Source organism: Chaetura pelagica, unplaced genomic scaffold, assembly GCF_000747805.2.
Source record: "Chaetura pelagica isolate M959 unplaced genomic scaffold, ChaPel_1.0 scaffold101, whole genome shotgun sequence".
Classification (NCBI taxonomy): Eukaryota; Metazoa; Chordata; class Aves; order Apodiformes; family Apodidae; genus Chaetura; species Chaetura pelagica.
Window position 1 is genome coordinate 519,055 of NW_009952564.1, and position 23,544 is coordinate 542,598.

Genomic DNA, 23,544 nt, shown 5'->3' on the forward strand with positions numbered 1-23,544 from the left:
CCTAATTGCAACCAATCATTATTGTTAGGACATTCTATAGGATCTTTAATGGGGGAGAGAAAAATGCCTTAGAGAGCTTCTAAAATGCTTTTCTGACTCTTTGCATCTACGACTTGCTGTGTACAACTTGCCCTTGTATCTCACAATTGGCTGCGCTATGAATTTCTACAAACTTTAGCTGCAGCATCTGTGGCATCAAGAGATGCCCCCATGATAGTCTCTTTTTCCAACATTTCCAGCACAGAACTGCCATTAAAACTAACAAGGGCCTCATGTTGTAAACCCAGCACATGGAGCTGAGAACAGCAGAATGAAATCCCCTGGAATCACAGTAAGCAGTAAAATGCTCACCATCAGGCCACCTGCTGACTGGGCTGCATTACTATTTAAACTATACAGCACCCAACTCAGTCTGCTGAGAAATCTTGTTTGAGCTTCACCAGCAGAGACAAAGTTGAGGTGCAAAACTGCAAACATGAGACCCAGGAACTTTTAACTTTGAAGGAACAATTGCTGATTTGGGTCCTCCTCTGGCAGGGTATTAACAGCTGCTGGAAAAGTCAGGTGAAAATAGGGCTCTTCTGTCTCTGGCACACTGACTAACTGTAGCTCCTGAAACCTCCTCAGCCTAACTCCTGGATTCCCTGCACAAGCTAAACTATGATTAGACACCAAGGAGTATAATTTACTGTAATCTTCCATTTTTCTTTCTGATTTGTAGTTAAGCTTCCCCCCCTCCATCAATTCACTATTTAATGTCTAACAGACTCCAGAAAGAAAGATAGTGTTTGTAGGCTTACATTACTTGAATTCTTTTAGAGTGAGTAGTCCATTTTAGGACATGGATTATATTGTTGTAGGTTTTTGAATTAGGCTAAAAATTCACATGTAGAACTGCATTATGCAGCATTTGGCCAAACCTGGACTCCATTGTTGATGCCTCAACACTCACAAAACATAAGCCCTCTCTGAAATGCTCCAAGTAAAACTGAAATCTCCTTCCTTCAGTCTGAAAGTTCCTAGCAGAGAGAAGCAAACAAGCAATATTACAGCAGGTCAGCAATGCATGTCAAGCATCTGAAGCCTTCTGACCTGAATGGCAAAAAAAAAGGGATTTTCAACAAAATGTTCACCCAACACAAACAGTCATCTCATTGCAAATATTATTATAAAAACAGGGCTTGAATTATGCTGCATAATGGAGCAGTCTGTACTTTTGATTCAATCTGTTCACTGTTCCTATTGAATTTAATTGTCATAAATATCCCACTAAGCTAGCATACTACAGATTTTCTACTACATCATCAGATTTTAGGTGGAAACAAACTTTGTGAGAAGCAAAGTTCAAATTTAATTGCAAATTATGCCTCTGGATGTCAGAGAGCAAACATGATGCTGGACAGTGGTAAGAGCACCACAATGATGGACAACTAAGCACACGTTTAGCAGCAAACACTTGCAATCAACTACTTGCAAATAAGAGGTCATCGAAAAGCTGCACAAGGAGATTATCAAAGCAAATAATTCAAATAACACATGGAGTTCAAGAAAATCAGTACAGGGTTGCAAACAAATTGCTAACACTTGAAAGAATATCCTAGAAAATATTCATACACATTTTCAAACACATTGGTATTTTCATCAGGAAGAGTTACTGATCCTGACCCCCTAAATTTCCTGGACCATATTAAAAGAATTTCAGCTATGCTTTTTTTCTGAAAATAAGTGGCTTTTTTGTTTTTCTAGCCTTAGCTATAACAATAGTGGTAGAGCTCATATTTCAGATGGAGAACTTCTAACACAGAAAAGAGGTCTGAAAACAAATCTACCTCCAATGCTGCAGTACAATCCAGAAAAAAAAAAAAAGCTTTGTATTTTGGGGATTAAAGAGAAATCCACATAACTGTTAATAAATTAACTAAAAAAAAATAATAATAAAAAAAATAATGCCTGCCATAGTCAGGCATGATGCTTCATCATTGAGTAACTGGAACTTGGAAGTTAATGGAGGATATGAAATTGTGTAAAAGTATGGGATATACAATCTCAGGCCTATGAGTGAAGTTCCAAGGAGGAAACTTCACATGTTGTAAACTTCAGTACTAGTCTTCAATAAAATCTTAAGAGTTTTTATCCATATACCTCAGTTGTCATTCATAAACAGAAATAATAGTGTATATTCATTACTGTAAATAAAAAAATAATTTGAATGAGCTTGATGAGGCACCTTATTCTAGAAAATAGAAATTTGTCCTTCCATTTTGTTCTACACACCTAAAAGGTGCATCATTAGCATGCGTAATGGCCTTAATTTTGAAAATTAGCACAAATATAATTTAAAATGTATTTTTGGTAAGCAGCATTATTTCTTTGAAAATCTGATTTGGCTTCCCTATTTTAGAACTAGCTTTTCACTTTGTATGTCTATTCAGAAATCCTTTAGTAAAGTGAAAATAAAAAGCAGTCATTCTCACATTTTACAACTTGCAACATTTTTTGTTACCCAGAGCAGACTAGTAGACTAAATTAAGTACTTGAAATTAAAAAAGAAAACTTTGTTTCGGAAGCCTCTAAATGTGAGAACACAAATTCTGATTTTGAATCCTTTGAAAGCATCTTAAACCCAAGGACTGACTGGAAAGCAGGTTAGCTGGTTGAGGATACAAGCAGTGCTTGGAGAGCAGAGAGAGGAGTCTACAAAGCATAAGAGAACCAGCCTTCTGTCCTGCCTGTGTTTATGAAATCAAATGGCTTTAATGTCATTTACTTCCTTTGCTGAACAAGCTCAGTTTTCCATGTGTTTCATACTAAAGGTACCTCCATGCCAGAAGAAACAGATGCTGCATACTGTTAAGGGGCTGGCTAGCCTATAAGTAACACTGCCATCTTCAAAGATGTGGGGCTAACTTGCTAATTAATCCTTCTGTGAGGAAGGTCATCTAAACTTTTGGAGAGATAGAAAAGTTAACTAAACTAAACAATAATTTTAGAAGTCCCAATAAGACTGCTGCCTTTGAAATGGATAATGTTTTTACATTTTCCAAAATAAAATGAGGACCAATGATTTTGCAAAATACTTGATAGGTGCATTTCCAAATTAAAACTGTTTCCCAAGTGTGTTTCAAACTGTACCACCAGTATCTTACTAATAATCAGAAAAAATCACTATCTAATTTTACAGAACTTCCCATAAGCAGAAAGACATGACAATGGCTTTCCATATTAGATAATTGGGCTAGATATGAGCTCAGAGTAAGGATACTGAACAATACATAACACATTAAAATATTCTTCTTAGATCCTCTTCTCAATTTGCAATGCAAGTTGAGTAGCATTTTCTGTAAAGAACCAAAGAAACTAACAACATTTTTGACTGTTATCTCTGAGCAACTCATAAAATAATGATCTTTTTTACAAGGAAATCTACCAGCTCTTTATTTTCTGCATTGGATATAGAAGAGAAATTCTTGCAATTCTTGCCCTTAGATATAACCACTTATGCAGCTAGAAACACCAACATTTTCTTACAGATCACATAATAAAGAAATATCCTAAATTCACAAGTGGTTTTCTCCCCTTGTTTGCAATATAATTCTTTACTCCTCTCCTAAATATATGCTTGTGGTATAAGGAAAGATCAGCACCAATACTTGACACTGTTTTCTAATTTACCAAAAGTTACATAGAAACAAAAGCAAATACAGAAGTAGTTTATTTTTCTGCATGGATTCCTTCCTAGTTTTGAAATAAATCATAGACCTGTCAGAAATTCAGAATTTCTAAAAATCATGAGTTGGAATTAGGAACATTTTTCCATTTTTTTTCAAATGCTTTTTCTTAGCAGAGGCTATGGATTACCTTGGCTATTCCTGATTTCTAGCAGGCTTATGAAGACTGAGTGAATTTAGTCACACCTATATCACTTATGTGAACATACACAGGAACTTCAAGAAAGCTGCCATAATGCTTGGGTTGCCGGGGTCCCATAGCAGAACCATTATATGCCAGGGTCACACTGTCCTCCAACAGTTTAATTCACCTTGGGATGCAGAAATGCTTTAAATATATTTCTAATTATATATTGTTTTAAATATGTTTTTTCAAATGGCTACCTAAGAGGAAGATTCATATACATAGAATGATAATACACATAACTCTAGAGAGCATCTTATATATATTATACATACATATATATAAAATAAATCAGGATCAGAAATATAAGTAAGAAAAAAAATCAGAAATATAAATAACCTGGAAAAAAAAGAAACAGATAAATAAAATGAAGTGTTATGAGTATATTTAAGATTTGTAGTGTATACAAAGTATTTCCAGCTGTGTGACTCGTGTTCCTTTTTTTTCCCACCAAATGAAACAACAACTAATAAACCCTTTGAGGCCACAGCCTCACCAACTGGTTAGCAGGTGGGTGAAGCAATTCTGTCTTTCCTCCTGAAATTTAGAAAACTTTCCATCTGCTTTGTATCTGCATGAAATGTTCACAAATGTGAAGTAATACACAGTGGACTAAAAAAAAATAAGCTAAAGAAAGAAAATAATGAACCTGATAAAAACTGGAAGAACTATGAACTCACTTCAACCCTAAAGATATCTAAACAACCTAAGGACTCTGTTATAAAAATTAACAACAAGCTCAAAAAACCAGGAGAGAACAGTAAGACATAAATCAAATACAAATTTCATGAGGTTGTGCTATAGAAAACTGCATGGCTTGTTTAACTTTTTTTTTGTGTACTGAGTTCTGTTCCTACAGCTCTTTACAGAATTAGGTAACTCCAGGCAGTCTAATGGACACAAAACAGGTGTCCATAACCAGTGCAGGTATTGTTTGCCAGAGCTCAAGGTGGCAACCTGGTTAAAAAGTGAATTTTGACAGGAAAGAAAGAAATCAGCCATACTGTCTGCTTTACCAGGAATGGGGAAGGAATTTGCACATGAATTAGAGATGAACAAACACTCATTAGAGATGACCAATAAGGATAAAACACCCCTTGGGTATCAAGAAAGTATTAGATGCCATGGAGTGGCCATATGGGACAGACAACCAAAAAGGAAATAGAGAATTGAAGGCTTTGGCTCTTCTCCTGTATTCCTATGAGGCATTAGTATAAAACGTGCCCAGGCTATGGTCTGGAATCAGATGTACAGTCAAGCACATCCTTCAGTTGAAGTCAGTTAAGAGGAACGTACCAGAGGACAGGGATATCCTATGCACCTCCAGCAATGTGGTTTTAAATAGGATACAATGGTCCTGTGACTATTTTAAACAAACATCAGCTCTGAAATCTGTAAGAGGAGACAAGCCTTGCATCTGCAACAGATATCGTCAGGTTAAACATTTTTCCTGACCAAGTCTATTCTGAACACCTACAAGCATATGGTGGGCATAAAACTTTAGCATTCTTCCAGTAGCACTACAGACATGGGTAAAAGAGAGCTGGGACCCCTATAATATAGATTAATTGCTTATTATGGGTTTTGGAGAGGTGCTGCAGGAGTACTACAGCCTCAAATAACAACTGAGAGTAGCCACTTGAGCCAATGTAATCCCCTGAGCCCTCGGGGCTCAGTTGCAGAGTGCTTTACACCTCTGCAGTGATGCCTGTCCTTCTCCAGATGCTGACACCGGCAGGGATCTGACCACAGGTCTCCTTTTGGAGGCGCTGCCCTGACTCACTGCCCTTTTGTATAAGTTACATATTTCTGCACGTAAGGCTACACCAAGACTCAAGTCCATTTTAAGTTCAGCTTCTCATTTTTCTCTGTCTGCCAGAAGGTGATACTGGATGGACTTCCCACTGCTCAGGCCACAGCCAGAAGCACCACCAGCACCCAATGCAGACGGAGAGCATGGTACCTGCCAGCAGTACCTCTCTGCAGGACATGAAGGGGGCTTTTCAGACAGGTTTGAAGTTTGAGATTAGTCAGTTTTGGCAATGGTTACATGGAGGTGAACATAGATTTCCAAATCTACAACCAATGCCTTCCCAGAGGGGAAGGGCTTGGGCTCACTCATGCTGGTGTGCTCACTACCCAGAGCCTACAGCCCCCTGCCTGGGGACTGGGGAGTGGGGAGTTGCAGAGGGCAACAAATACTGCACTGCTTGGGAATGCAATAGGTGCAAGGACATAGCAGCAGAAAGGTAATTGGGAAGGAGGGAATAAAATCACCTTTGACATTCTCCTCCTCAGAAACATGCTCCACATCAAAGCCAAAGCATCAAAGCCTGCTGTGAGGAACATTTTACTGGGAGCTCACCTAAAGTAGCTGTGAGCACTCCTGTGCCTCCTTCCTTCTCTACGCCATGGCATGAGCAGAAAGCATGTCACCATGGTATGGATGTGCAGCCTCTGCTGCCTGTGCCAGTAAAGCATACCATGACACAGGAGTAAAGAGAGCAAGAGAGAGATGAGAGAGAGCAATACTGCACTGTGGTGCTCTTGTGCAGAACACAGCAGGTGCAAGCAGACTGAATATGGTTTCCATCAGAGGATACTGGCTTTTGCTGCCTATGAACAGGGAAACTGGAACTGATGGGTCAACATTGTTTTCAGATCTGCTGTGGTTCAACCCCCTAATTGGAAGGACAGTAAACAGGGAATATTTTGCTTCTGTTTGGAATGCAAATGCCCAGCACTCGTTTCTGCAATTCAATCCCCAAACTAAACCGTGATAGTCATTATTTCCAACTCACCTATTCAGCAGATTGCTGCAGTATATACCTACAAAATAATTATTTGCAGCAATCACTTCCCAAATAGGAGTGCAAGAGGTTTAGAAGAAATATGCTTGGCTGAGGAGACAGTATTTAAACATTCTGGGTTTTTTCCCAACAATTTTGAGGTTGTTTTTTTTGTTTTCTACTGCCTCACAGGTAACAGAAAAAATTGCTTCAGTAAGCATGTTGGTTTACGGCGTGTTAAATGGTCACCAATTAAATTACTGAAACATGGTTACTTAGCAAGCAGTCTTCTCATTATGTATTTTTAAACACCAGGCCACTAGTATGGCTGCCTTCCTTCTCCCCTCTCTGCTTTCTTTTGAATGTCTCAGGACTGGCAGTATGAACTAATTAGGATGGCCAGTCTCCAGCTGAGGATGCAACACTATGCCAGGAGCCAGGAAAGGGAGGCAAGGTCCGTGTCACCTGCACAGCAGGGTGCAGTATCAATGCGGCTCCTCCTGCTGCCTCACTTCTACTTCCCTTCTGTGCCTTCTCATTTGATCGCTACAGAGAGAAGTGTGCTGCATGAGAAGTAAAGGTCTGATAGGAATGTTTTGCTGTGCTTCTTTTTGAAGCTTGCTTCATGTCAGACTCTGGTCTCTTGCCCACTGAAACTCTCCAACACCTGGGGCTGAAGCAGCAGAGTGCATTTCTCCCTGACTCTGCCTGCTTTGCGGACACAGGATTTTGTACTTGTATCCATGCTAAAGGTAATTTTACATATTTTCAGATCACTTCAGTAAGAGTCTGATATTTTGTGCATTGTATAAGCCAATTCACTTAAACCCTTCTTAGCCAAAGCTCTTATTTCACCACATCCTCATTATGCCCTTAGGTGTCAACACACTCTTCAGTTACTCTCTCTCAATGAGATAATTCTTATCTCATCATAGTGATGTTCCAGAGTGTGTTGTATAACCAGGGTTATAAATGAATGTTTTTAATGCAATTAGAAACAGTGCACAGGTTGGGAATGAATAACTAGTTAAGGCATTGATCTAACAGGGAACCTAAATGCATTTTTCAGTTTGTGAGTCCTACTAAAAGCAAAAAAATTATTCATACAATTGAAATTAAGGTGACTTGTCAAAGTAGAGTACAAGAGTGTAGAATACATGCCTGGACTCAATTCAGAAAGATACTTAGGAACATGGCTAGCTGTAACCTACGTAACACTAGGCACTCAAAACACTACCTCAGGTCAAAAGGAAAAGTAAGATCTCATGATGGCCAAATCTGCCATTTGTTTTTCTCCCAAACCCTCTGCTAAATCTTACAATGGGTTTCATAACCCTAGCATAGGAACATTTTGCAATTTGAATAAATAATAGCAAATAATTAATAAAAACAATGGCATTTTAAAAAATAATAATAACATTAAATCCTTCTCCTGAAGGGATAGTTGGGAAGCTTTCTCTAGCCTTTATGATTGTGAACAGAATAGTTAGAAAAGTGGGTGAACAAAGTAAACAAATCTTAATTATGGAAGATGAAGAAATCAAATACATTTTTTAATGTGCAATGTAAGATCTAATGTGTCACCTTGCTGCTGCATTGGTGATTATTTTCAGACTGCTGGGATTACGGATCAGTTTATCCAGGATGCTGACAATCTGCTCAAACTTGGGTCTGTTGTTTCTGTCTTTCTGCCAACAGTCCAGCATCAGCTGATACAAGGCAGCTGGGCAGTCCATAGGAGGTGGCAAGCGGTACCCTTCATCAACAGCCTTAATCACCTGCATAAGGATAAAAGTTTTGGAAAACTTAAAGGCACTTAAATCAACTTGTTTTTATCAGTTCTGTGAACCACATTAACGTGGACATTCGGTGTTTAAACAAATGTGTGTATTCACTAATTGTCTTGTCATGCAATGCCTTTGGTTTATCTGCAAAGTAAACCAGGCAGTAAATTAGGCATGCAGAAAGGGGAGTTAAGGTGCAGTATATGACTTTGAGGAAGGTGAGAATCTAGGAAGGACATTCCTTCACTCACACTTGAATGAACTAAATCCATCAACAAAGCCCACAGTTAGTAAGGTGCTTGCTTAACTATGTCAAACTTCCTAAAGTCTTGAATGTCTCTCATCTGATAGCCCTTAGCAACACAGGCTTTCCACACTCTCCAGTGGACACTGCACTTGTCAGAAAACCAACCTTCCCCTTCACAGGACACTCAAACTGATAGATAGAGGCTCTTGTGGATGATCTCACAGAGCTGGAAAGTATTTTTCAAACTTCCCACCAGGATAACTGTACACTTCCCACTAGGCAATGCAGGCCAAATTATTTGATAATTTGTCTAGATTGACAAAATTTGTCTAGATTGTCTATCATTTGTCTATATTGACCAAAGGAAAAAAATAGCCCAGAATTTGCACTGTTATGAAGCTTTTTAATACCATATTTTCAATAGAGCATAACACTTCTTGATGAGTATCTACTGCACCATGCATGGAATCCCAATATATTCTAAGTAGAAAATGTTTAAGCCATATTCTGTTAATCTTTTCTTTTTATCTTCATCAGTTAATTGAAAAGCAGGAAAAAACATTCTGAGGCAGAACAGGGATAGGAAAACAGTCCATGACTTAAGCAGCCATGAAGCAGAAGCACATAAAATAGGTTGATCCTTCTGTTTCTGATTTTAATGTTATAATATTACATGCATTCCACTAGTATATCAGCCTACATAACACAATTTATTAATCTCCACAAACAATGGAAAAAATGTTCATGACTAATTTAAAGAAATGCATAATTTTCTGTAGAGACTTAGGTTTCAGAGGTACTAATTTGAAAATAAGTTTTCTTCTCTTTTTCCTTGTTTAGCATAAAGGATTATAGAGAATGCCTGACTACAACTATGTTACTGACTTTTTAAAATCTAGTACTAGTAACAATATATATCAACACCTTGGAAAATCTGTTATTGTCTGTACTTCAGAAAATTCTGTTAGTAAGTAACTCTGGTGGAATAAATCTAGGATTAATAAGACAACAGAAAAAGAATCCAAAATAGGTATAAGAAAAATCTCATTTGGGGAAATGTTATGCTTCTTGCAAAACTAATGGGAGAGATCTATTAATCATTTGAATTGCAGGCTTGGATTGTTTACTAATGTCACAAAGAAGTCTGTATTGGAAGTCTTCTAATCAGATTGCTCTACTTCTCAGTTTTATCCGTTGATTATTTCCAGAAGTATTTTGATTTCATTAAACTCTTTTTCACAAGCTCCGAGAACAATTTATTCTGTGTATTTGACATTTACAGAAGACTTCTACAGATTATTATACAAGTGGAACCAAAGGGGATCAACAGAAGTTCAGGAGGGTTTTCTAACAAAGAGCTCAGGAATGTAAAAAGCAATTACCTCACTGCAGTGGAATTGCTTGAATCATCCTATAGAAAACCACCAGCGTGGTAAAATTCTCTGATATGTTCCTTCAGAGGTCCAAAATACCCTGCTATAAAGATGCTGGCTTTTTGTTAAGTTCATTAGTACTTATGAGGGGGATTTGGAGAGTTTAATTTCTACATCTTATTCAATGTCAATGTCAAAAACTCAGAGCCACCTGGTTTCATTATGCTTCGCTTCCTTTCACAGCTTGATCCTTCATTTGAGAACATAACTCAGATAACAATATACTCACATCCTGGTTGGACATCTCCCAGTATGGTCTCTCTCCATAAGACATCACCTCCCAGAGAACAATCCCATAGCTCCATGCATCACTGGCTGATGTGAACTTCCGATATGCAATGGCTTCCGGTGATGTCCATCGGATAGGAATCTTGCCCCCCTAGGAGGAAAACAAAACAAACCAGACCATTTGTCTGTAATGCAATGAATATAATTTTGCATTATTTATTATTTTGTATTGGAGATTCTGAATTATCACTATAACGGTGTAAGAAAAATGTTATTGTCATTTGTTGTGAAAGCATCTTGAACATCATGCAGAGTAAACCACCACAGTGTAAAATCTACTAGAGCTGTAGATACATTGTACAACATACCTAAAGTATATGTATGTGTAGCATAATATGCACAGATAATAATGAGTGGTAAGTTAAGTTTAGTTGATTGTTTTTATAATGTTTGGAAACTGGTAAGACACTCAAGCAGCAGTAAGGATGAGGAAGCTAGTATGAGGTCCTTGCTTACATCCTAGATCCCTTTGCACGGCACAAGAGGGCTGGATTTGGCTATTCGTAAGGCATTGCAAACCTGCATGGTTTCACCATGTTTTCATCCCATGTTTTCTAAGACATTCAAGGAAAATGAGGGGTCACAATGTTGCTCTGTTTCATTAATGCCAAGCCTTCAACTGCACAAGGCAGTGACTGTGACCATGTGTGTAAATTTCTCATTCCAAAGCTCTCAGAGACAGTCACAGAAGGACAAGATTCCGAGGGGGTCATCTGTGCAGAGGGAAGAGTGCAAAAATGACACCTGGGGAAGTGGTCTTAAATGGTTTTTTACTGTCACAAGAGAAGCAAGCCACCATTAAATGATGTACAATTTAAAACAATTAAAGCTATCATTACAATTAATATTGCAGCTAGGGAAACATCTCTGATGATGGCCACTGCTTGGTGCCATAGATCAAATTAATAAAATGCACACAAGCAGTCTCAGGCTGAGTTTCTGCACAATGCAAATTAGAAGAAAGGGACAGTTTTCAGTGGTGCTGGCTTTGACAGAGATAAGACTTTGATTTGCAAGTCACACATGAGAAAACAAAGTTCTAAAAGATACCAGTGCAAAACTTGTTACTTAAGCTAATTCTCAAGTGAATATATTTGAACGCAGAAAACTGCAAATATTATTTGCAGTTCCAGGGATGCACAAGACATACAGGGATATACTCTTAAGATTTTGCACTAAACTGGCCATTTGAGGTAATTCTGCAAGCCACATTAGAGTCATGCACATAACGTCACAATAACCTGAGTAGGAAGGGAGTGCACTTATTTCCACTGAATAAGCAGCAAGACATAACATGTAATTATATTAACACTTTGCCTGCACTTCCATAAAGTGTACCTGCACTGAGGGTAGCCATATGCTCACCAGCTTTGGACTAACTAGCTTGGTTAACAACAGAAAAGGGGAACACTATTGTTAATTAGAAGCTTAAATACAAGCTAAATACACCAGAGTCCAGACAACTGCAATGTCATGGCTAAAACTGCACAAATTAGATTAAATACAAGCAATGTAGACAGGTCTGACTCACACTACAATTTAGACCTCCAAAATGTCACTAGATATGTCTTAGAGGCTTGGAAAAGGTCAGAGAGAAAAGCTGTCTTGACATACAGCGTTTATGGACCCCATCCTGTTTAGCAGACACCTTGCCTTAACCAAAAGACAAACTCCCATTTCACACACAGTCCTTAAAATTAGGCAAACACTAAATTTTGACAGTACTTGCGGACCAACAAATAGGACACAGAAAATAAATAATTCAGTTTTTGAAACCCCTGTTTCATCACATAAGCCAGAGTGGTGAGCCTGCTTTCTCTCTCTCACTTGGAAAAAATATAAGATAATGTTCTCCAGTCAAAAAAAGTACATTGCATTTTCTAGTAATTATAAGTTTACTCACAGTTCCCAGTGCGGCTCCTTAACAGTACCAAGAACATTAGAATTTTGATTTTCTAATACTCTACTGACAAGCAATATTATATCCCCTTTACAAGTGTCTAGGGTCTGTCAGTGAGGCCAAGGCACAGCCAAGAAACAAGAGAAGCTCTCCTGTGTCCTAGTATTTTCGCAACAAATTCACTTACACCTTTGAATGTGGGGATGCTAAAGAAATCAATCCCACTTTTTCAACCTTTTTTCAACACATACTAGCAGAGTGAGCTTTGTTTTCCAATAAAGAACGTTGATGCTGGGGGAATATCACACCTTAACTTTACACAAACAAAAACCCACCACCAGGAACGGAAAGAGCTTCCAAATTAAGCATCTGACACTCACCCCACAGGCTCAGAAGTTGCCTGCAAAACTGAGCAGACTCACAGAGAAGCTGGCAAGGCTGAGGTGCCTGAGAGCTGCCTACACACAGTAGTGAGAGGGGGAAAGCCGAGGCTGCAGGCCCAGGATGCCAGCCCTCCCTGCACAGACCTGCCCCCAGGGTGCCCACCCACCCCAGACTTTCTCAACTGCTGGGACAATTTGCTACCTGAGATGCAAATTGTGAAGAACTTTTACAGATTAAGCCCAACCCTGTGCCCTAGATCTGGAAAGGAATGTGCAGCTCATGGGGCTGCTGGAGCCAAAGCACGAGGGCCACCACAATGCTCCTTGGCTGGTAGGGTCTTCTGAGCTCCATCCCCCTGCCAGTGCTCCCACAGCCAAGCGTGTCCAGCAGGGACCAAGCCAGACCAACACTAGTGGTTGGTTGGAAATGAAATGTTTCAAATTTCTGGCCAGATGGAGATGTAAAAGAGGGAACTGCTGATACTTGCTGCCACCTCAGATGAGTTCCAAGCTCCTCTCACTTCTGCTGATCTTTCACCTTGTGCACCGAAGCATCAGTGCTGTTGGGAAAGAGACTGTGCCATCTGATTCAAAAGAAGCTAAGATAGGGAGCTATGTGTTGTCAGTGACCTCGTGGAGACACAACCAGTCTGGGCCTCATTCTCCAGCAATTGATTTAGCTACATTTTGAATAGAAGGATGGCAGAACATCCACTTACAACGTGCCACATAAGAAAGACCTCAGGCAGACAGTAGGTATGCTGTTTTTCCTGCATCAGCATAATGGGTGGTTCTGTGAAACACAGAAGCATAATTTTGGAGTTTTCAGAATATTACTCAGTAAAAAATCTGAATTTTTGTGGGTGGCTTCAGGTTCACTTTTTAAATTTCAGGTTAAAATACGAAAATTAAGCAGTTCTTACTGAACCCTAGAAAAAAAATTGCCTGATATCGCATGGAAAAAACATGCTCATCACTAGAATGCGAGCACTTTAGGCAAGGGCAGGAAACATCACATTTGATAGAAAGTCTTAACCTTTATAATCTTATGGAAAAGTCATTTATACAATTGGAGAAACACATTTACACAAAACGACATTAATTAGTCTCCTAACATTTTGGGCCTGCTTTACTACAGGCTAAGGAAGATTACAAAATCAATGAAACAAAGTTCTTCTGGCTTTGTTTATTTTAGTGAAAAACGAAGGCACATTATCCAGAAGATTCTAGTGTAAGTAAATAAATTTTATTCGCTATATCTCAGTTGTAAACTCATACAAGCCTACAGCTACCTGTAGCATTACAATAAACAAGAATAAAATTAAAATGTAGCTAAAAAAGAAATCAAATGCCACTGAATCGAGTATAAAACTACAATTTTGCTATTCGGCTTCTCAGTTTTTCATTAACATGTCAATCTTATATTTGTATTTAAAAGATTATTTTGTTTACTCATTTTTAAAATAATTTAAGAGCAAGAACAGAAAAAAAAAATTTCTGGAAAATATTTTTCAGACAATTAAGCATTTTAACACAAAAATAATTCCCCCCAAAGGTTTATGCAACATGCATATTTTAGCAGATGTCCAAATATCAATATATGCAGAAAATATGAAGAATTGTATCAATCGAAATGCATGGTTTTCTACTGCTATTACCTTTGAAAACTATAAGACTTGCTGTAATTCAAATAGTCTATTTTGAAATTAAAAAGCCATGATCGTTCAGCATTAAAAAAATCCCAATTAGCTTCCACCATTTTTGAGAAATACACATCTCATCTGAGCACAAATCAGCTCTTCAATTTTCTGCTTTGCTAGAAATCAAGATATCCTTTGCAATACTCTTTGCCAGGGTCAAAGACATCTTACATAATTTACCTTCACATAAATGAATCCAAACACTTCCTCCTAGAGCTGCTAGTTGGAGCTTGGAAAACTAAGCTCCCATACTTGTTTCTTTACTCGTCTCTTGTTTTTTCTTCCCTTTTCCCACGTGTCCTAGTATTTAAAATGAGTATAATAACTGCTCTGTAACTGCTATGATGAAAGGGCTAAGATACCTTATATTTGTGTTTTGTTTTTAATTATATATTGTATGTCTATTAGGCTTTCATGCATTTTAATCTCAACTTTATCTGCTATGTCTATTGCTTATACTCCACTGGAAAATCTGATACTCTAATATTATGGGCTATCATTACTGGGCTCCTACCCTTCAAAATTAGTAGTATCGGGAATGAACATGCAAGACAAATGTGCTAAATGAAAAATCCTTATAGATATGCCTAGGAAAAAGGTTTGCCCAAATCTATTTGACAAAGGCTTATACAGAACATTCATGTAGGTGTGCATCACTAACTATTGGAAATATATTTACTGATAATTTTCTGAAGATAAACATGGATTGCATATATTTTTGTCACGGTGTCCCTTTAAGGGCATGCTCACAAACCCAGATAAGCTGCCTGAATTTGAGTAGAAAGAAAATATTAGTGTTAGAAATTGTAGGAGTTTGTTATTGCAGCTCAAAATCCCAGGCAGTCTAGGTCAGAGAACCACTTTCAGGGTTTGAAATTAGTGAGCCCCCAACAGTAACCAAACAGTTTTATCTGCTCTGGATTGGGCTGTGATTCCTACAGTATCTGGCTGTTCAGCATAATTCATCTAAAGTTGATGAAGTCCTCCATTTATTTCTAGCATGTCTGGCGCTCCAGCACAAGGCACCTGTTTCCAGGCCTTCACAACTCATTCCAATATTCTGATTTATAATCTGTTACAGGGTGACTGCCATAGGCACAAAAGCCACAGGCATGGGGAGAGGAGAATCAAGAAAAATGGATTCTAACAGAATTACTAGAACTTTGCTGGAAAACCTGAAGGTAAAAGCCTGACATTAATTAATTACATGATGACTTAGGCTAGGAGATAGCTTACTGGTACAGAACAAGATGGTTTAATGTGAATGAGATGAGTCTCACTTACCCTCTTAAGCACCTGAAAATTACCTGATACTACTTGTTCATCCCTTACTAATGAATATTTTTTCTTGAAATTATCTCCTTGTGTGGCAAATGAAAACTGAACATTGCTTCTTTCTGAGTGCCTATCAGGCAAGAGAATTTTTTCGGTTTTATTTCTTTCTTTACCATACCCTTCAATACACTCAGACTGTATTATTGTGTTTTTTGCATAAGTAGGGAATGAACGAACCAGAACAAGTTCTGTCAAGCACCAGCTGCAATAACATGTGCGTAGCAGAAAGGACCCACATGGCCTTCCCTCTGGCACATAGAGGTGCAGCACCTTGCCTTGCCCTCCTAGCTCTGGCACTGCTGCCTGGGGGCACTGGCTACCAAATTCTTGCAGTCCAAGAACAGTATTTTTTAAAGTTATATAGATTTATAAGAAATTATCCATGGAAATATAATGACGGGACTGTGTTTTACATTGAAATGCAACAAACATGTGAAGTATCTAACTATGTATTTATATAGTCAAAGTTCACCTACTGACTACCCAAATATTATGCCTCTAAGAGACATAATTACAGTCCCTCTACATGTGTGAAGGTTAAATTTACTTCCACTTCATATCGTGTCATTAGTCCACCCACAGACATCTAGAAATAATAAGAATAAAAAGGATCAATTTGACAATGACAATTTTAATACAATCTTGGCCTTTCAATTAGAAGCGAATAGGTATGGAGAATGTAGATAATTACATTACGTTCCCTCTGGCACAAAGGCTCAGTAAAAAAAAAAAAAAAAATCCAAACATTCAATCAGCCTGACTCACATGCTGGCTTCTGCTTCTGTAAGCAGGCAGACCACAGGCTGCCAAAGGCCTTTTGTGGTATTGATTCATGGACAATAATTCAGGACGTAAAAAATTACCCTGTCAGGTAGCAAAGTTTTCTTACAGCTTCTGGTTGCCTGTATTTCATATATGCACCTGTGATCTTAGCATTGAGCTCTAGTACAATAGCACGAACATATAGCAGGATTATGTTCTGATATATAAAGGAATACACATATTATTGATATATAAAAGGATACATGTCTATAACCTTTATGCAAAGCTTCAGAAACAGTTTCTGAGAACAGAACAGTGTAAGATTTCACCCAGTCAGTGGTATGTATTGAAAGCCTGAAGGGCCAACTGGGCTTCTTGGAGGTGGACCAATCCCAAACTGCAGTTATGAATTAATGCAATGGAACCATTCTGAGACTTTGATGTTTAGGGGCAGAAAATATGTGTGGAAGAGGAGGGTAACTAGATAAAATACCTATTTTTTCAGCTAACTCTATAAATTTCCTTAGTACCTCTGATACTAAATGGAGAACTGGGAGTGGAAAGAGGTGGAGGGAAGGTAAAAGTCTGTACCCGTTTATATAATGCACACTCTTTACTGTTTGAATGTTTGGAATTGTAGTTATAAATTGGATCTTTTTTTTTTTGTCTTTTCAAAGATCCTATTGAGTAGTTCTTATCCTTTAGTTGTAAAGGCACAAATTGTTTGGGATGATCCTATTATTTTTAAAAGTGGCACAGATTTTGCCTTGGTTTTGTTATATAATTCATGCTTGCATGACAATTATATGAATTAGGAATCACTAAGGAAATAGTCCTGGGTTTTGTGACATGACTAAGAAACAAGAACATGACCTGCCCTGGAGCTCTTTTTCATAATCATGGTCCTCAGTTGTTGAAGATAGGGATCAAACATCCCAAGGACACACTACCTGGACCTGTACACAAGATTCACTTCAAGGGAAACTTGAGCAAAAAGATGAACAGCAAATAGTCTCCTCCTTCTCTTACAGTCAAGATGTGGCAGAAGCATATTCAGCCACTACTTCTGAAGAAAAATAGATTTGCCCTAGTTTGTATTTGAAGGTTTTAATTATCTGGGTGGGTTCCTGCAGCAGTTTGCATACACACCATAAATAACAGATGGAGTTTAATGAACACATATGATTACGCTTTACAAAACAGTTTATTTCCATCCGATTTTACTATCTAAATGTAAATAGGCAGGTAGGCTTAGAAAATAGGTCGCAAAAGAAGAGGAAGAAATAAAAAAATAAATCACCACTGCAGTTGGCCATAGGAAAATCACATGTAACACTGTCCAGAAGGCACTGATGCCCTGTGAACCACGGCTTGTCCTAGCTCACTCACACATATAAGTGAGTGACAATCACTTCACTTTCAGGGAAGCACGTTTCCCTTATAAAGCTGTATGCTGTTTGATGGGGAGTTACTTTTCCTCCTCATACAACTTTTTCAACTAGGACATACATGTTTCTTCAACTCTTTATGTGACTCCACAAAATGCCATTACTAAACAATAGATTAGTTTGCATGTCTAGTTGAATTTTGGAATAAAAGAACTGAACTTTGAAGCATGGCAGAGGTATGTGTCTGAGGAGAACATGAGCCAACCATGTGGAAAAACCGTACTGGAAGGAGACATAGAGACTTCTCAACCATAGAGATATTAACACAAAGGGCACGTATAAGACACATAAGATAAATATACTATGCTTGGTGCTGGGGATTAGTATTCCATTTGGGGTATCACATTTAAGGAAATGTAGCTGAGTTGAAAAGAATCTGAAGGAGACCACAAAGAGGAGTAAGTAAGTCTGGAGAAAATTGCTTATAAAATTAAAGAAAGGAGGAATGATTGTGAAGAGAACAGCAATCTCCACGCATGTAAACAGCTGCTTTAAAGGGGAGATTGATCACCTGCCTATGGGCAGCGGTGGTAGGACACAGAGCAACTACCTTACCTTGCAAGCACACATTCTGGGGGAGAGAGGTTAAATATGAGGCTAGATAAATAGTGTACCTAAAACTGTTTACCTCAGAAACACTAACACCTATTACTTTCACAGTAGTTCTTAAGAAGAGGGCAGACAAGCATATTGGACAAGGCAATATGGCTCTGGCTGAACTACAGACAATTTCCTCTTGAGGGACTCTTGCATTATATTAATATTTAGTTATGAATGCTGTACCTATACTGAGCATGAAAACTGCTTTCTCCTACTAATATCACTTTATACTAACCATGAGAGACCTCTGCAGACAGTTTCCTAAAGCAGTATATATTGCATATTTCTAACAACATGCCAGAGCTTATCAGAGGTCAAAGAAAGCACTGAAAGGTCAAGTAAAGAATAGAGTCTTTATGCCTGGTAAGTTATGAAGTTATGATTGATAAATATATATATATAAACACATGTGTATCTAATGTATATATAATGCATAAGAAAACAGCTAGGATTTCTTTACTCATTTGTCACAGGTTATTTCATTTCAGTCATGATGAAGGTAGCATGCAAACTACCACAATAATTGATTGCTCCTGTCAGTGATCAGGAATGAAGGAAGCCCTGGAAAACCCACATTAAGATTTTGCTGATATGTTCTACTCTAATCTGGTTTGTACAGTGAAGAGGAGATGATTACTAGGCATCACTGCAAATTACACATAACTAAGATACTGGAGAAAAATATCATTTTTTCTAAAGTTAATAACATTCAATCACAATAGGATTAAAGCAAACACACAGGCATTCCAGTGTAATATCTACATACACAAAGCTAAATGTCTGCTTTGAATGTCTCCACAATAAACCAGAAGCGTTAATCAAGTGATAACAAGAAGTGCAGCACAGCTGTACTTAGAAGACACTGTGGCTTTTCTAAGGTTCTAAAGCCAACAGAGCAGCTTTCAGGTAGCTTCTCAGGCGGGATGAAATCCATTAAAGAAACAAGCAGCAGATAACACTATGGGCAATCTCCTATCTGATAAAAGCTTCCTTGTCTCAGGACAAAACAGTCAGAGTTAAGTCTTCTTGATATAATTACATCTTCAAAAGACAAGTACTACTTTGTACATATGATATAAGAAGGAGAAAACAAAGAAGGTTTATTACACTGTTAGGCAAGATTTTTTTAAATTTTGTTTTACTCTGTTAGGGGTGCAGAGCAGGTATAACTGATACACCCTTGCAGAACTGTGGTATCAGTATGCTCCAGTCAGATGTATACATCCCTTCATACTAAAAGACAAAAGAAGGTAAAAAAACCAACCAACCAAATAAAAAAATATTGCTATATAAGATTTTTTTTTAACTGGGTGGCAGCTAAATCAGTGCTGTAACAAAAGATGCTCAAATCATACATGAAGTCTTATGTTATCATGTGCCAAACCAACTCAGTCCTTACTTGTGGTAGTCACTCCTTCACAAGCCCACCAGAAAAAAACTGAACTATGAATTTGGTGTACTTAAAGAAAAATAATCTACCAACAGACACCATATTTTTTTGCCTTCTGTCTTCTCTGAGACATGAGTTTTAAAACAGCTGTGATGAATTTATGGTTTATTGAACATCTCTGAGCATGCAAGACTGGATGGTCTCTGCAACAGAGTAGAAGCCTCAGGGACTTCCTCAGATTTCAGTCTAACTTTGTCACAACCAACAAGAATTTTAAGAGGATACACAAACACAGAAACTCACCCTTGTAGTATAAGCAGCTTCTGGGTCATCTTCCAGTACACGAGAGAGACCAAAATCTGAGACTTTGCATACCAAGTTACTATTGATGAGGATATTACGAGCAGCTAGATCTCGATGGACGTAACCCATATCTGACAAATACTTCATGCCAGATGCGATCCCTCGAAGCATGCCTACCAGCTGAATGACTGTGAACTGGGCATCATGTTTCTGCAAAACATTTGAAAAGTCATTTCAGAGATTGATCATGTCCCTGCTTGCACAGAATGTTTGAAAAAAAACCCTGGAAGCTCCTCAATTGAAGAGCCTGTGAGTCAGGGTCATGATTTAAATGCCACATGTGGAACTACTTTGATCTGCAGAGGATAATCTCCCAGTCAGCTGTCAGAAGGGGACAGTTTTTCAATTCAGATAAAAATTAATTTTTTCCTGTTCCTCTTGTCATCAGAATTCTAATTTCCTAGATAGGACCTATGTGAAAGTGGCACATAAATCCATATTGTGTGTGCTCATGAGACTGGAGTGGCGGGACATTGGGGACACAGGTGTCCAGCTTCCCTTAAAGGCCACAGAAATTGTTAGTGAAAATTCCAGTTTTGCCCAATGGACTAACGAAAGTTTTCTGTTACACAAGCATTTTTTTCTAACAAAATTAAATACTGATCTGATTCCGTGGCTTTCAAATTCCAGTAAGTTTGAACTCATTCCTCAGAACTTTCCTCAACTTCAGAAAAATAAAATCACTTAAATAAACTGTGACCTAGCCTAGAATCTACTAGTTGCATATATTTCTAATTGTCTATTTCTAGACACATGTTCTAAATCTCCAAGCTCTTACTAATGCTGTTTGTTAGCATCTAACTTTGATATTGATATATAGATACATAGCAGACAGGACAACAGTACATTTTAGTGCAGCTTTTGAATGAATCCCCAAGTGCTGTAAATGTATCATCATGGGCAGCTCTCCAGCTTTTCCTGCTGCTTCTTTCAGAATTTTATTAACTACATGGGAGCTGGCTCTGTCATGTGGCATGAGCTCACACAGATTGGTCTGCAAGACTGATTGGATTAATTTCAGTTTTGATTAATATACTTAGGGGTGACATTAGCACTGTAAACATTACAAATATATGGCACCACAGATGCTTAAAAAGCCTCTCAGAATTCCCCTTCATGAAGAAATTAATTATTATAAAAGACTCTTAGCAGTTCCCTGTTATGAAACCTTCTTTAACTAGGGCCAACACAAGAGGATCTACATAGACCCTGGAGAAGAATTAGCTAGAAAACAGAAAGTTTCTAACAATGAAAGGAATGAGATGCTGACATAGCTTTTCAAGGGAGAAGGAAATGAAAATAGTTTTTAAAAGGATTTACAAAAAAGTTACTTTGCCTGGGTTGCCTGTGATAAACCAAACCAAACCAACAACAAAACACTTAAAGGAACAGGCTGAAAAACTGTTTTGTAGAGTCAGAAATTATTCTCCTTTCCTCCAAGCTTTCTTGAAGGATTTTTAGCCTAAACAAAATACATGCAGTTCAGTACAGATATATTTCATTCAGATATACTGACACATTATTTATATGTATTTTACATGCTCCAGTGGACATCATAACATATATATACATACTGAAACTAAGGTTGACAACATATCCCTTTTTGGGGTTAAACATCTAGTTCAGTGTCATGAATTTGGGGGATAATGTCATTCAACCATGGCAGAACCAAAGCAGTCTCCCAGCCACAGCTAAGTTTGCCCTAACAAATTAAAATTAAACTAGCGTTTCCCCTCAGATGGGATTTCATTTCTGCTACACTTCTTGTTTTGCCACAAGTAAATCTTGGTGACACAGGGAGCGCTCAAATTTTTTTAGGCTCGCTACCAACTTTGTCAGAACGCAAAGATAAATCAACAATGGTATCAGTATGTCTAAGGAGAAAGAAAACAGGCAAATAAAGTGTGCTAGCAACACTTTTCAAACACCCTCAGGTATGGGGTTATTCCCTAAACTTTTCAGATTTATGGAAATGGGTCTTGGTCAGTTCTATTGGTTTACTGATAAAATTTCCACAAAACAGTTCACTTTGGAAATCTCTTGTTAAGACATTCAGGTTGCCAACCAATAAGCATAATGGTATTTCAGTAGTAATTCAAGCCAAGTAATTCAAGTAATTCAAGAAAGATTATTTCCATTTTTGTGTGCTATGTTGTTATTTTTTTTGTTTTTCTTTACTGGTGTGACATACTAATAAACCGAAAAGGTTCTTAATTTTGGAATAATACTGTAAGCAGTGGAAATGGACCGGCAGATTCCTACCTGGCTTTCTAAGCAGATCACAATGCACATAAACCCAAATGAAAAAAAAATGAAATACCAAGCAACAAGAGCTGATGATGAATCAGAGTGGCAGAAAATTCATAACAAATTCAGAACAAGAGCTTTCTTGAACATTCCTGTACCATGTAGTTCCCTACCACACTTACTCGTAGGAAGCTGTCCAAGGAACCATTTTCCATATATTCAGTAACAATCATTACTGGTTTACCTGCAAATATATCACAGAGGTCAGACATTTAAAACTAATACATAATAATCAGTAAAAACTGGCATTTCAGGAACATGCCCAAATCTTCCAAATCCAATGGATAATTTTACATTGCAGAAAGAAAGCAAAAGATGCGTGGGCAAAACCAGCTGTCCACAACATAATTGTGATTTCACTGACATCAACAGAAATACAATTTTGAGCAGCTGGAGTCCCAAGACACAAAATAAAGTATCCTGCATTTTCAGTATACAGTGTCTCATCCTTCACAACTGAATATAATCTGTCATATAACTGTTGTATTTGTGCAATGAAGTTGGCGTATTCTGCCATGCAATTGCCCCCAGGTTTCCAAAGGAAGGGAAGTGGGCCCTGACTGTGGACAAGGTTGCAGTTTCTTCCAAGGTGCCCTGGTCTGCACAATAGAGGTGCAAGGACTGTGAAGCAGTGCTCTACCACATGGGTACAGTCAATATGTTCCTCCAGTACTTCAGTAAGGGGGAGATTAAATAGCATATTTGGAGGCCACAGCAAAAACCCTTCTACTTCAGGATGGTATTTGCAATGCATTTCAGTTGTAGCACTTCAGTATTGTCCTAGCATAAGCCGAGGAAAACAATGGGCTGAGAACAGAGATGGAGTTGAAAGTGCAGAATAAAAGTAACCCAGGGCACTGGAAAGAAAAGCAGAGCTGTAACATGGCCACCTTCCACTGCTGG

General features: G+C 38.1%; 1 protein-coding gene across 1 annotated transcript in view; it reads right to left on the bottom strand.

The window, feature by feature from the left end:
- The window catches only part of EPHA3 (EPH receptor A3), a 206,558-nt gene that overhangs the window by 6,938 nt on the left and 176,076 nt on the right, over window positions 1-23,544 (bottom strand). The window contains 4 exon segments of the mRNA XM_009993327.1: window positions 8,286-8,479; window positions 10,395-10,544; window positions 20,275-20,484; window positions 22,764-22,825. Coding sequence (XP_009991629.1) covers window positions 8,286-8,479; window positions 10,395-10,544; window positions 20,275-20,484; window positions 22,764-22,825 — 616 coding nt within the window.